Source organism: Orcinus orca, chromosome 15 (genome assembly GCF_937001465.1).
Source record: "Orcinus orca chromosome 15, mOrcOrc1.1, whole genome shotgun sequence".
NCBI lineage: Eukaryota > Metazoa > Chordata > Mammalia > Artiodactyla > Delphinidae > Orcinus > Orcinus orca.
In genome coordinates this window covers 64,282,094-64,296,215 of record NC_064573.1, presented here as the reverse complement: position 1 = coordinate 64,296,215, position 14,122 = coordinate 64,282,094, and the positions used below count along the sequence as shown (strand labels likewise).

At 64.2% G+C, this 14,122-nt stretch overlaps 1 protein-coding gene across 9 annotated transcripts in view; it reads right to left on the bottom strand.

Moving 5' to 3' along the window:
• CABIN1 (calcineurin binding protein 1) overlaps nucleotides 1-14,122 on the bottom strand; it is a 97,996-nt gene that overhangs the window by 4,727 nt on the left and 79,147 nt on the right. For 7 of the 9 annotated variants that reach the window (XM_033439657.2, XM_033439652.2, XM_033439654.2 and 4 more), the window contains 5 exons: nucleotides 6,974-7,137; nucleotides 5,995-6,091; nucleotides 4,560-5,234; nucleotides 3,527-3,601; nucleotides 834-1,116 (listed from right to left, as the gene is read on the bottom strand). In XM_033439657.2, coding sequence (XP_033295548.2) covers nucleotides 834-1,116; nucleotides 3,527-3,601; nucleotides 4,560-5,234; nucleotides 5,995-6,091; nucleotides 6,974-7,137 — 1,294 coding nt within the window. Of the gene's footprint in view, nucleotides 1-833; nucleotides 1,117-3,526; nucleotides 3,602-4,559; nucleotides 5,235-5,994; nucleotides 6,092-6,973; nucleotides 7,138-14,122 lie in introns of those variants that run through there. The other 2 variants (XM_033439658.2, XM_033439661.2) reach the window with 2 other exon arrangements.

The window sequence follows — 14,122 nt, the reverse complement described above, 5'->3', positions numbered from 1 at the left end:
ATGAGGTTGGGGGCCTGGGCCCTCAGCCTCCATCTGGGCAGAGCAGCCTGTGGGAGCAGCACTCCTGGTCACGGCTAACCGGGCTTCCAGGTCTGGCTCCGGCCAGGCACTCCCGCTAGGGCTGACTGTCCCCTTTTTCAGATGGGTCAGGAAATGACATGGCCGAGCCTGCATGGCGGACAGTAGCACCCCAGCTGTGGCCCTCCACGTCGATGGCTCCTGGTGGACAGGTGAGCCTGGCCTTCGGGGACGAGCAGGGATGTGCGGGCAGGTGGGAGCCCGGCCCCGGGTCCGCGGAGCAGGGAGGGAGAGGTGCAGGGTGTGTGTGCGTGTGTGTGTTTGTCCTGAAGCGTCTGCCCTCCCTGGTCTGCTGGCTGCCCCCGCCTGTGGGCTGCCATTCCCATTCCCAGTGGCATCTAGATTTGGAAGGAACTGGGGCTCCCTCCTGCCGACAGAGCCCCCAGCCCCATCCTTCCGCAGCCCCTGCCTCAGCCTGGCCGGCTTCCGTCTGCCTCGCCCCGGGGGCACAGGGGCTGGGCAGGTCTGCCCCACAGCGCAGCAGGCACCCAGGACTGCTCACAGGCCTGAGAGGTCTCGTGTGCACTGGGGTCAGGACCCCCTCCCCACTCCTGAATCCTCGTGGGAGGAGAAACATGGTGAGGTGGGTGCCGTGAGGGTGGGGTGGGGTGGAGACAGCTTCTCAGGGATCACCAGGCTGGAGGCGCCCACACTCTCCATGCAATGAGCAGGACTTGCCGCTGGCTGGCAACGGGGTCTGGGCCCTGCTCTGGCCCAGCCGGGCCTCACCACCAGGTGAAGGGGATGGGACTCACCTGGGCCCGAAGAGGACATGCTGGGGGTGGCCTCGGGCCTGTGTGGCCGTGGGGGCCCGGGATCCTTGGACGGGTCTGGGGTAGAGCCTGACGCCGAGGGAGGACAGGTGACAACAGCCGGGGCGGCAGCCTGCGCAGGACGAGGCTTGGTGTGGCTATCGCTGGGCCGCTGCGGGGTGTCTGTCGGCGTGGGGTCGGGGGCTGCAGGGGCCACAGCTGTAGGGAAGAAGTTCTCTCGGCTGTCCTTAGGGTGCTTTGGGGTGGTGGGTGTGTCCCCTGCAGCCTGGGAGGACAAAGGGGAGGTGAGGGAGGCCAGCTGGGCAGGCCTGAGTCCACGCTATCCCCCAGGACACCTGTCATGGTGCCCCGCTCTGGGCCCCAGTGCTAGCAGGGAGGCCCACTCTGCCAACTCGGGACACCGCTGGGGGCGCAGAGTCCGTCCCTAGGAGAACTTCCAGGCCACGCTGGCAGGGGCTCAGTGGAGGGGCATCAGGCTGGCCGGGATCTTCACCCTCCCACTCCTGGGTGCCAGCCTGGGAAGAACATGCCAGCCATGACCCGGGGCACAGGTTGGTGGCCCCCTCCAAGACTGACTGCAGTATGGGAGGTCAGTCTTGGAGGGCGACTTCCCAAGGCCACTGGTGGAGGGGTCCTGAGACAGCCGGGATGACACCGCCAGAGTCAGCTCCTGGGCTTTGTGCAGCCCCAAAGCCACAGCACCCGAGGCGGCCCCAAGCGTGGCCCCTGCCGGCAGCCTGGCCTCGGCTGCCCCGTGGTTCCCCCACCACAGGCCGTCGGTTCTCAGGGAGCCGGGCCCTTCAGGACCTCCCCATCCTTGTGCACACAGTTCCCTCTGCCGCTAGGCCTCTTCCACTTTGCACCTGAAGCCCACTCCCCAGGCGGTGTGAGGGCCATGGCTCCCTGAGAGCAGCTGCGAGGTGGGGCAGGGGCTGCGCGCGGCCTCTGGCAGCAGAGCTGAGGGCTGCACCCCAGTGCCTGAGCCACACCCCAGCCTCACCATACTTGGAGCCAGCCCACACCAGGGCTGTGGGGACCCCTGCCCGGGGCTGCAAGTGTGGGAGCCTCACGCCTGCTGGGAGCACGCCCCATTCCCAGCTTCACGGGGTGCGGTCAGCCCGGCGACTCTGCTGTGCAGTGAGTGTCTGGGATGAGCCCAGACCTCCAGTGGGAGGGTGGGCAGGACAAGACCTGTCTGTTGTGGGCAGACCCATGGGGAAGGTGGGTGCTGTGTCCCTGTCCTGCGGGAGCCACGGGGATGGCACTCAGCCTCTAATTATGTCCCGAGCACCCTCCTGGCATGTGCCGGGCTGCGTGGCAACTCGGAAATGCCTCCAGCAAAATGGACACAAAATGGGTGGGAGCAGTGGCTCCCAGGGCCACGGCCGCCTCCCCTGCAGCACTGGCCAGAGGCGGGTCCAGGACAGCTGTGACCGACATGGTTGTCATCCCTGAGGTCACTTCCTAGGCTCCTCTGACAGGCCAGGTCCCAGCTGGGTGCTGGTCCTCCGTGGGCCTCCATCTCCCCATGTCCCCTCCTTGCCCTTGGCTCCTGCCAACTGCGCACCCCCTTTCACCTCAGACCAGAGACCAGTTAAGGGGGAAGCTGTCTGGGGGTTTCCTGTGTGGTTCTATCATTTCAAGCACCTTAAAAGTCTGCATCAGAAACAGCCCTCCTTTCTCTGGAGTGATCACTGCCCACCTGCCCCAGTCTGGGTTGGTGGAGGAGGCAGGAGGGGGACCCCTGGGCCCGACTCTGCTCTGGGGCACTGGGCAGTCATTTCTGTCCCACAGAGCAGAGGTTATGACGAGGTGGCTGCACTGTGAACTCTGCTGCCTTGGCAATAGCAGGGCGGTGGGGACTGCCGGCAGGGGGACACCTGCCTCCAGGGATTCCTGCCCTCAGCTGGGGGTCTGGCCCACCTTGGTGAAGGTTGAACCCCTGGGCTTCCTCAGACCCAGAACCCAGGTGGGGTAGTGGCCCGATGCCCCACTCCACTGAGAAAAAGCCCATCTGGACACCGAGGGGCAGCCAGCCGCTGAGGGACTAGAACACGACTCCCCGGCTGCAGCTGGAAGCCCACTGCCCTGAGCTCCTGCCTCTGGACTCCCTCATGACACCCTTCCCCAGGGGGCCCAAGGAAGAGTGATGACTGGGAAGGCCGGGCCTGCTGCTGGGGCAGGGCAGTCAGGCCATCCCTGGGGACAAAGAGGCCGCACCTACCCACATGGCACGTACCTGCCCTTTGACCTAGTGACCTGGCCCGGGATCATCCCCACCTGTGGCTCACCTGACCTGGCCCCTGCCCCAGCCCACCCTCTCCACCCAACAGCAGGGAGTCTTCCCAAAACGCGATGCTGGACAAACACCAGGACCCCCGCCCACCCTGCTCCTATCAGCCCCGTATCCCAGCTCCACCTCTGTGCAGAGGAGCGACCTTTCCAGTTGAAGTCGACTAAGTAGGGAACATCCTCCCTGTTTAGAGAAAAGGTGAGGGGACCTTCGTGTCACACGCCCAGTCAGAGCTGGGGTCTGGTGCACCCCCAGGCGGGTTGTCAGGGGCTCCTTCAGGGCCTGAGGCTCAGCTGCCCATCTCCCCTGGGCCCACCTGACCAGCCTGCAGGCCGGGGCGGGCTCTGCACGACGAGGCTGGCACAGGCAGGGTCACGCTTACCTGTCTCTGGGCGGCGGCACCAAGGTGGACCTGACAGAACTTCACGGCCTGCTCCAGGGCAGCCTCCTCGTCCACCTGAGCAAGGAGATGCCCAAGGTCAGAGGGCAGGGGCCTCGGTGGCCAGCCTTCCCCCGGCCCCTGGTGTTTGAGGACAGCTCCCAGGGTGAGCCCTCCCACTGCTGCTCCCCCCAAGACCCCAGCCCTGTCTCCCAGGCCCATCTGCCAGGGGCACCGCTCTGGGCCCAGATGGCCAAGCCACGTTCATGTCTGTGGCTGTGCTATTTCATCCTCGGGGGCTGAGGCTGGCAGACTCTGAGCCAGAACCTGCCCCTCATGGGGGCGATGAGGCCGGAGAGACCTGGGGGTCGCCCGGGATGAGCAGCAGACAGGGCATGAGGGAGACAGCCAGCCTGGAGTGGTGAAAGGGCCCGCCCTCACCAGCAGGGAATGCAGGGCTTTTTTTCTAGTTTATCAGCAACAAAAAAAGTTATTGCTGGATGCTTGTGAGGTGGTGATAAGACAGACACACTCACAAGCTGCAGTGCAAATTAACACAAGTTAAAAGGAAAACAGTGTATCAAGATGGTCACCCTGTATGAACCAGTCACAGTGCAGGGTTCTTCCTGTGGAAAGAACCTATTTTTCTCTAGATAGAGAAAAAAACGTGTGCCTAATGGAGTTTTTCTTAAAAGAAACAGAATAAGAAGGGCTCCTCCACTGCAGCCCCCTCCTCGGGGGCCCCGACTCCCTGTGCCAGACTTGACGAGATTTCTGCAAAGCGGCTTCCTTTCCTTTATGGGTGAATATATACATTTAAAAGCATGTTGTTTTCCTTTTGCTTTTTGGTATATGTTTCCCCAGCTTTACTAACGTTTAGTTGACAAATAAAATTGTAACATATCTGAACCTATCTCGTGCTCACAGTAGAAAACCTCAGAGGTGACCAGGAATGACTCTGAAAGCCCACCCCGGGCGGCCTGGCCGTGATCACGCTTGGGAACAGAGCCGCCAGGCCCGCCCCAAGGCCACCCACCTGCCTGATGAGCATGTAGCTCTCGGACATGATCGTCTCGATGCGGCCCAGGTCATAGGCCACGCCCTTCTGGCCCTGCTGCCACACTCGGTAGGCGTCCAGCAGGAGGGTCTTGCCGGACTCTGTGTCCTCCAGGAGCTTCCTCTTGCGGCTAGGCCGTGGAGGTGCCTCCTCGGGGTGGCTGCCTGTCCTGGGTCCAGGGGTGGCGGCCGGGGCAGCGGCGGCGGCTGGTGGGGCCGGTGTGGGCGGGCTGGGCTGCTGCCGGGTGCTGATGCTCAGCTCCTCCAGGGACAGCTCGGCTGGCCGGCTCTCGGGGCCCCAGTCTCTTGGGGGGCGGCCTGGCTGCAGGGGTGGCGCCCGCTCCGAGTCTGAGCCACGGGTGGCGGCCTCCCCCGTGTCCATGGGCTCTGTGGGGCCTGCCCGGGGGCTCTCATTGTCCTTGCGCTCCCCGCCCTGGTCTGCACCATCTCCTGCATCCACAGCCACAGGCCGGTGGTTGTGGGGGCCTGCTTTGCCCCCTGGCTCGGCCCCTGGCCCTGAGCCATCAGCCAGAGGAGGCTTCTTGGGGTGCGGGAGGCCTTCCTGGCCACCCTCAGGACTGGCCTTGTGCGAGACGTCGGTGGTCATCCTGGCTCCAGGGAAGCCACAGGCCTTGGGCCCTGGGCGTTCTGACCCCTGTGAGGAAACCAATGGTAAGACTCAGTGTGTCTGGTGTTTCTGCCACAAGAAAGCACCCTTGGGCGCCAGGTTTGCCCACCCACCGAGGCCACTCAGGCTCTGCCCGTCTGCCCGCTGGCCAGGGCTGGGCCTGGAGAGCTGCCTGGGGAGGCCCTCCCGACTCTGAAGCTCCGGCCTTGACGGGGGCTGATGAGGCCTTGGAGATGGCTCTGCTCTTGAGGACCAGCTGGCCCTCGCCAAATGGCTTCTCTATGTGCGGGCGCCTCGCGGGGAAGTGACCTGCCAGGGCCACCAAGCGTGCTCACTGCAGAGCCGAGTCCACCCTGAGCCCCTGCACCAGGGCCCAGCCAGTTCTGCTGGGCAGCGGGGCATTGTAGCCAGATGGCCCTGGCTCCCAGCGGCCCCGCCTGCTAGGCTGGTGACCAGCCTCCGGGCCCTCAGGGTACCCAGCTGTGACGAGGGACCGTGTGTGCACCAGCTCCTGGGGGCTGGCGGGTGAGGGTGCGGGGCCACTGGCTTTGCCATCTGCTCCACTGTGAGAGCTGCTGTCTCCTGAGCTGGTCCTGCCGGGCGGGGCTGCCTCAGGAGCCTCACCACCTTCCTCACCAACCACGAGCTCACTTTAGCCAAGCACGTCAGTGCCTCACACGAGGTGATTGCGAGGTCATCTTTGAACTGACCTTCCCACCTGGGGAGGCAGGTGAGTACTGCCCACAGGTGGGGGTGTGGGGACCTGCCCAGGGTGGGCGGGGTGTACCTCCGAGAGCTCACTCAGTGTGTCCTCCAGCACCTTCACAGTGAGGATGAAGGCCCGCTGAGCCAGGACCTGGCGGTCGGCATCTCGCAGATACTTCCTGCAGGCATGCGGGGGTGGCCAGAGCATCAGAGCTGGATGGCGGCCCGTGCCCCTCCGAGTCCCACCCGCCTGGGGTCTGCTCCCCAGAAGTGTTCCCCGAGCCTCCTCCTCCTCGCCCAGCACTGTGTCCTGGGCCCCCCTGAGCTGGGCTGTGACCCCAGGGGCGGGGCGGGGCAGGCCAGGCTCAGTGAGCTTGGGGGCCCCCGGCTTCTCTCCCACAAGCCCATCTCCAGGGAGCTTCAGGCCCCTGCTGAAGCCCCCACCCTAGCCCCTGGCACGGCACAGGTGAGTGAGACAGCGGAGAGGTGAGGCATGGTGCTGGCAGCAGGAGGCCTTGCAGTCGGGCCACTCCACGTCTGAACTGTGTCTCTCCTGGGACCCCCCTCCCCCCAACCACTGCAAGTGGCGGCTATCCCTCAGTCCTATCTGTCCCAAGAGGTCTCTGGTTACCTCTGAAGCCCAGGCCCCCTGTGGCTCAGCCCACTATTACTGGCCTTCACCTGGGGACCCTGGCTGTCATTCGGACACCTGTTGTCCCCACGAGCTGACAGCATCCCCAGGCGCCCCGAGCTGGGGGAAGCAGAAGGGCTAGCTTGTCCAGAGTCTCAGTGGGGAAACCAAACCCAGTGGGGAGAGCCCGTGCTTGCCCCGGGGAGTCTGGGGCAGGGGCGCTGGTGTTTGGTTTCCAGACAGCGGGACAGAGAGGGCCTTGAGGAGAAGGACTGGGCTGGGCTCCCTGCTCGTGTAGACGCCCCAGGCAGACGGGGCCGAGCGGCTCCAGGCAGTACGTGCTTGTGCTCTGAGCCACGGCAGTGTCAGCCGCCGCCGCAGGGCTGACCGCACGCTGGACTGGGCCGGCCGGCCGGGCGGCTGCACTCACTTGCCCTGGTCCGGGGTCCGCTGCAGCATGGAGGAGACCTTCAGCAGGGTGCTGTGGTCCCGGAGCTGGGCCAGCACCTTGAGCAGCAGCACAATGGAGCGGTTCATGTGCCAGGCAAAGCTGCCCGGCCGGTCGATCTCGTCCACGGGGATCCGCCAGATGCCCTGCGGGATGGACGCGGCGGGCATGAGAGGAGGGCCGCTGCGACCAGAGCCTGCCCTGGGGCCCAAGGGGACGGGAGTACAGCCCCCCACCTGCTTCCTCCCACAGATGAGGGTCAAGGACGTGTGCATAGTTCTGCCCTCCTCTTCTGAAAGGCTGCACGGCCTCCGTTTACTTGATCGGCTCCCATGGGAAGCAAACGGGTTGCGCCTGGTCAAATGGCAGGACTGGGAGAAGCCGGGGCCTACGTGTCTCCTGCACAGGTGCTGACTTAGCGTGGGACCTGTTCCTAGAGGGAAACTCTAGGAACTCGTGAGGCCGAGGGTCAAAAGGTGCCGCCATACCACGGCAGCTGTGCTGGCCAGACAGGCCCAGGCCTGGGCCCCACCCACGGCTCTCCCTCCTGCAGTGGCCAGAGACTCGCAGGCCTGCCGAAAATGACCAGCAGCTCCCAGGATGCCGGGTTCCCTCAACACACCTTTGCCAGCACTTTGTTCTGGCTGGGATCCCCTCCCCACTTCCCCCCTGGCTAACTCCACTGTCTGACGGCTGAGCGGGGGCAGGACTGGCTCTGGGGAGCCCCACTGCCATCTCCCCCCTGGCCATGCTTAGCCCACCGCTGCACCCGGCACCCTGCCTATCACCAGCCCCAAGGTCTGGTTCCCTGAGGTGCCCCCCCACCAGCATGGGGTCTGACACCCGCTCAGACCCAGTCAAGGTGAGGTGAAGCCCAGGATGGCTGAGGGAGAGAATGACAAGTGAACAGAAGCTCACACCACTGAGCCATATCTCCGGGGCAGGTTCCCAGATGGGTCCCTGCAGCTGACCCCTGGAGAAACTCCTGCCCAGGAAGGACAGAGCCGTGAGCGCCGCCGCCTCTCCAACGTGCGGCCCACGGCAGGGTGTCCAGGCAGAGCCCCTCTCAGGGCCCTATTCCCGTGGGAGCTGGAGGATGGTCCACGGCACCCTCCCTGCTCCAGCAGCCCTGGGAAGGAAGCCAGAGCCCCTCCAGGCCTGAGCCATTTGGGCAAGAGAGGAGCTTGAGGGCTTCCCTGGTGGTGCAGTGGTTAAGAATCTGCTGCCAATGCAGGGGACACGGGTTCGAGCCCTGGTCCAGGAAGATCCCACATGCTGCGGAGCAACTAAGCCCGTGCGCCACAACTACTGAGCCTGCGCTCTAGAGCCCATGCTCCGCAACAAGAGAAGCCACTGCAACGAGAAGCCCATGCGCTACAACGAATAGTAGCCCCAGCTCGCCGCAACTAGAGAAAGCCCGTGCACAGCAACAAAGACCCATCGCGGCCAATAAATAAATAAATGTATAAAAAAAAGAAAAAAAAGAGAGGAGCTTGAAACCCTCAGGGCTGAGTCCCCGCAGGCTGCACGCCTGGTCCCCGGGCTCACAGTGGACACGGAGGGCCCGCCCGGGCAGGCTGGGCCCCCGTCCAGACAAAACCAGGGGCCCGAGGCCACCCTCTCCTGTGGCACTAACACCAATGCTGCATCTCCTACTGGGCGGGCGTGGCTTCTGCAGCAGTTCGGGGAAAGCTGCCACTGGAGAGAACGAGGGACAGCCAGAGTGGCCCAGGCACCCCGCCCCCAGGTGTGATGGCAGTGGCCAGGAGGGTGCCAGGCCCAGCAGTATAAGACCAAGGAAGGGCCCGCCCCACCAAGGCACTTCAGACATCACCGTGGTCCCCACCACAGCCTGCAAGGGGCGGTGACACAAGGCATCTACCTGGTTTTTTTTTCCCCCTGGGGTGAGGGTGCCAAAACGAGCCGAGGCACACGCTGAGAAACGCCCTGGAGGGCACGGTGTCCATCCCTTCCCCTGCCACAGTGGGCTAGCCTCCCGCCACTGCCAGCCCACTGGGAATTGCCAGGCAATGCCTCAAGGAAGACAATTTCCGGGTGACACTGAGAGGGGTCTGCCTGCCACCTGCCCTGTCACACGGAGGCAGTACCCGCTGCCCGGCTCACCCTCTGGGACTGCTCTCCCCGCCCGGCACTGACGGTCTGGTGCATCACGATCACGGACGTTTCCAGGCAGACAGCTGGCTGAACCTGCTTGCTGTGTAGGTGGGAAGCCTGGGCCAGCAAGGGGCAGCCCGCCCCCAGCCACACTGCTGGACAGCAGCCAGCCCGGAGGCATGGGGCCCCTCCCGCCTCAGCCACTGACTCAGCCTGCTGAGCAGCCCCTCCTCGGGCAGCCAGGACACAGCCACCAGGACAGGTCCAGTTTGCATCCCTTCACACAAGAGTTCAGCAGCAGAGGCCCCCATGCACTCACCCAGAGGGCACGTGTGCAGGCCCCAGGGAGGGCAGGGAGCGCACTGGGACCGAGAAGAATGGGGGCAGCAGTGCGTGAGAGGAAGACTGGCTGCGCTGGGGGGCCTGAAGGACAGGCCAAAGCAGGATCCCAGTGAGCAGGAGCCACGCAGCAGGCAGCCCACAAGGAGAGTCCGGGACAGGGTGCCTCGAGGGAGGGAGGCAGCTCTGGTGCCAGGCGGGGCTGGGGGGCCACGACTCAGGCTTCTTCCTCACTGTGCCCTCCCCCAGACTCCCCTCTCCCAGGCGGCAGGCACTCCATCCTGGCAGGGATGCCGCCTGCTTAGAGAGCCACGGGTGGTGCAGGGGGCGCAGCGGCAGCCTCAGAGCACTCAGAAATGCCAGGACTGTGCTCAGAGCTCACCCGTGTGCTAAAAGGCTCATCTGGAGTGTCCCAGCCGACCCTGCAGCCCATCAGAACGGCTCTGGGCTCCTGGCTGCCAGATGAGGTCACCGAGACAGACTGCAACCACCTGAATAATGCATGGAGCCCCAGACTCTGGGCTGAGTGCTTAATACCAGTTACCAAACCCTCCATGCAGCCCCAAAAGCCGGGCATCCTCCTGCTGCTCTTGAGGAAACCGAGCTGCAGCAGCTGAGCCCCACAGCGGGGCAGGCCAGGGGTCCTGGGAGCTGGGGTGGGTTGCCCTACTTGGGGACTCTTAAAGACGTCCCCGAGGGAGCTGACGCTGGGTCAGTGGCATGGTGGGGTACCATCGAACGTGCCATCCACTTACAAGGGGGGCTGTGAAGCAAGGCGAGGCCAGAGCCTGGGCAGAAGGGCCATGAGGTTTTGGCCTCTGGTCACCGCAGCCTCGACAGGTGGTGCCCCAGGGAAGGGACGGACAGCAGATGGCCCCACTGGCATGGAGCACTGCTCCTGGCTGCCAGGCCAAGGGCGTGCTCAGGCCCATGGCTCACGCTGTCTCCAGCACATTGTGGTCTTAGGACAGCTTCTTCCTGGAGGGGCAGGGGCTCCTTTCCCCCCAGATTCATGATTGGCCGGCCAGTCCACACCTCCCTAACTGCCTCAGTGTGGGCCAGAAGGAGCGCCGGCTCCCTGCACCCCAGGAGGGCTGCCGGCACAGCCTCTTCATCCAACCCGGGGCCAACTCTGAGCCTGGCAGACGGAGGGCAGAGATCCAGACACAGTTCTGGTTAGCACGGCAAACCCAACCACCCTCTGCTGGGCCACCACTCGGGCCATTCTCCACGGCATACTTCAGGGTCGTTCCAGGGCTCCCGGCCCCATGTGTCACCTTCACGGACCCCACCTTTCAGTCAAGGCTCCTCCACTCCAAGGGCCCAGGCAAAGGCTCCCCGGGAAAACAAGGGGCCGGGAAATGCCAGGGCAGGAAAGAAGGCCGAGAGAGGCACGGCCCAGTCGGGCTCCACTCCATCCGAGCCACACTCAGCCCCGGTGCCAGGCTTGTCTGGGAGGGGATGAGGCTCAGGCCATGGGGGCTGGGCGGAGACTCGGATTCGTGCTATGCCCACACCAGCAAGGACAGTCCGTGTGTGTAATCAACCCCGCCCAAGGCTGCCCAGTGACGCTGGGGTGGGACCAGGACACAGGGGCCAGACCCCTTTGTCCCCCACTCTCTGTGCCCTCCCTGAAGGCTCACAAAGAAACAAGAAGTCAGCAATATGACCTGTGACTTACAGACGTAGAAGTGGGGGTGCAGAGAATTAGACAGTGACACCAAGTCACTTCAGTCTTCAGCCAGGGCCTTGGAAGCCCTGCCCTCAGAGGGACGGGGGAGCCAGCGCCCTCCCCAGCACCCTGAGGGCCTCAGAGCCTTTGTGAGCAAGTCCCTGGGGCCCTGTTGTGGGAGTCTTCCCGGAATCCTGGGCTCCTCCCGCTGTCCCCTGCTGCCCCACCCACGGGACTCAGATGTGGCCCCTTCCCCACTGTGCTGCCACCGGGGTCGTGCCCAGCCGGGGCACCAGGTGTGGCTCAAACAGAAGGACAGAGGAGAAAGTAACGACAGCTAGGAGCACCCAGAAAGGCCGAGAAGAAGCTGCGCCTAGGAGCCTCACGTAGGAAGAGAGGAGGGAAAGGCGATAGGGGACCCACAGCAGGCCAGAGGGCGGGAAGAGGTAGAAGCAGGTGGCTGGGCAGGCAACCCAGAAGGGCCTGTGTCTGCTTGGTGCCTTCCCAGGCCCAGCCCAGCCTGAGCAAGGGCTGCCACAGGGTGGTGTCAAGGGCCGACCTAGCTCTCGTGGGCAGCAGCCAGTCCTGAATCCTGTCGCGCGGCCCCCCCAGACTCTGAGCTGCCGCCGGTGGGCAGGCAGGAGGGGCTGAGCCTCTCTTGCTTCCTGGCCCCTCCATGCCCTGAATAGAGCTGGCCTTCTGGGGGGCCACCAGGCAGGCCTGCACACCCTCCACAAAAGGAATGTTCCCGGTCAAGACCACAGACCCTGGTCCCAAGTCCCCACAACCTTGGTGCAGCTCTCGGGCGGCTCTGAGGGAGTTGCCAGCGCTGCATCTGAGCCAAGGCCTGGTCAAGCTGGGGGGGTCTGCGCCCCAGATGGAGCCCCCGCAGGTGCTAGGGAGGCCCCTGGGTCCCCCAGGGCAGCTCAGCCTGGCAACTGCACAGAAAGCCAAGTGCATCCCAGGGACTGGGGGGTCACACGGATGGGTCAGGCACACCCCCAAAGGGGTCCATGCTGGTGGGATAGGCAGACACAGATGGCTGCCATCCAGGGCGAGGGGACAGACGAGAGATTGGAATAAGAAAAAAGGAGCTAAGAGAGCAAGAACTTTGGGGAGGGGGTTGTACAGGAAAAGCCAGGGAGGAAGCCAGAAAGGAGCAGGAACCGGAGGAAGAGGGAGGGGAGCCCCTGCCAAGTGAGGGGAGATGGGCAGCCCCCTAGAGTCGACCTTGTGACCCAAGTGTCCTGAGCAGAACGTACAGAGGAGCATGAGTTCTTTCACCTTAATTTTTAACTCAGTAATGGAGCACGCGTATTTTCCTGCACCATCAAAAACTTCCCATCACTTAAAAGGACCCCAGTGCGTCACCCTGCAGGTGTACCCTAACTCGCTCGGTCCCCTTCTGGGTGACATTTGGGGTGTAGTCTTCAGGATCATTAGGAAGAATGTCGGCTGAACAGCCTTCCCCACAGAGCTTTTCTCCCTCTGCTCGGGCTGGACCCCTCCCCACAGAGGGGACAATGGTGGGCATGCAGCAGCGGGTGCTGTCCTGGAGGCCGTGCCTGAGCTCCTGATCCAAGATGCGGAGAGCGTCCCACCTGCCCAGGCCCTCCCAGCCCCCACCTGTCCCACGCCCACAGCATGACAGGTGAGCAAGGCCTCCCCACGGCCGCTCAGCCCAACATCCCTGTTCACAGAGAACACGATGCTGTGAGCACCCCAGGGAGAGCCCGCCTCCCGGGCAGAGGGATTCCTGCAGCCCACCCCCTTGGCATGGGTGCAGCAGTGACTCAGCGCTCCGAGCAGGCGAGGCCAAGAGAGCCTGCTGGCATCCCACTCCGAGGAGCAGTGGGCTGGGGGCTGTAGGAGCAGGAGGGTGAGAGGGAGCCCCTCAGCAAGAAGGGGTGTCAGGGTAGGAGCTTAGGAGTCTTTTTTCCCAGAGAAGCATAAAAACTTTGTTTCCAGGACAGCTTCGGTGCCGCAGCCCAACCCTGAGCCGAGCAAAGAAAGCGTCGGTATCTTGACTGTGAGGCCTTGAGGTCAAGAGCAGCCCTGGGGAGAATACCGGCGCCCTCCACAGGCTTGGGGAGACACCTGTTACCTGTAAGCCCACGCAAACCTCCCAAGCAGCGAGACCACTCAGAGAAGGGTGGAGAGGGCAGGGCTGCATCTGGTGCCCATGAGTCCCTGGGGCCGACAGTACTCACAGGGCACCTTCCCAGCTTCTCCCACACATGACCCCACTTACACCTCCCCCGGAGAGACTAGTTCCAGGGCACACAGCCAACAGGGAGATGAGCTGGCAGCAGAACTCAGCCTACCCAGCTCTTCCCGCTCCGCCCTGCCTGCCCCCAAGTAGGGTGAACATCACAGACAGGCAGGCCAGCACGGCATCACCTCTCCCACCGCCGGCCCAGATGGCTCCATCACCTCCAGGAACTGCCCTGGTGGAGTCCTGAGGCCTTTGGGGCCAGGACTGCGTTTCCAGGTTGCCAGCTCCCCATCTTCCTGATGCCCTGCAGAGCTAAGGGCCCTGCACCTCCCACAGCAATCGGAGCCACCATCCTGCTCCAGGCCTTCGGTTAAGGGCGCGCCAGGGGCGGGCGAGGTTGAACACGCCTGGGGGCAGGAAGCCCTGCAGCCTCCTCTGCAAAACCATCAGAGCCACCTCTCTGGCCGCAGGGTTGCACAGAGGCCGCCAGGGGCGCCTTGGCCCTGCCCCCAGGAGCCGTCCAAGCTGGGCTGCGAAGGGAAAGGGATTCCCCGCGCCATTCACAGGTAACGAGTCCCCAGCGCAGGCAAGGGCTGGGGAAGCCTACAATTTGCCTGCGGCCGGTGCCCGCCCGTTTCCAGCCTCTTCTGCCAAATAAGATGTCGCACACGGGATCCCCAGAACTGCCAGGCCGTCCGTCCCCTCCCCCTCCGGGGAGAAGCAGAAATGACAAACAACTAAGAGCGCGGAGGCAGCCCACCCGGCAACTCCGCCGGGCCCCCCTCGCCTC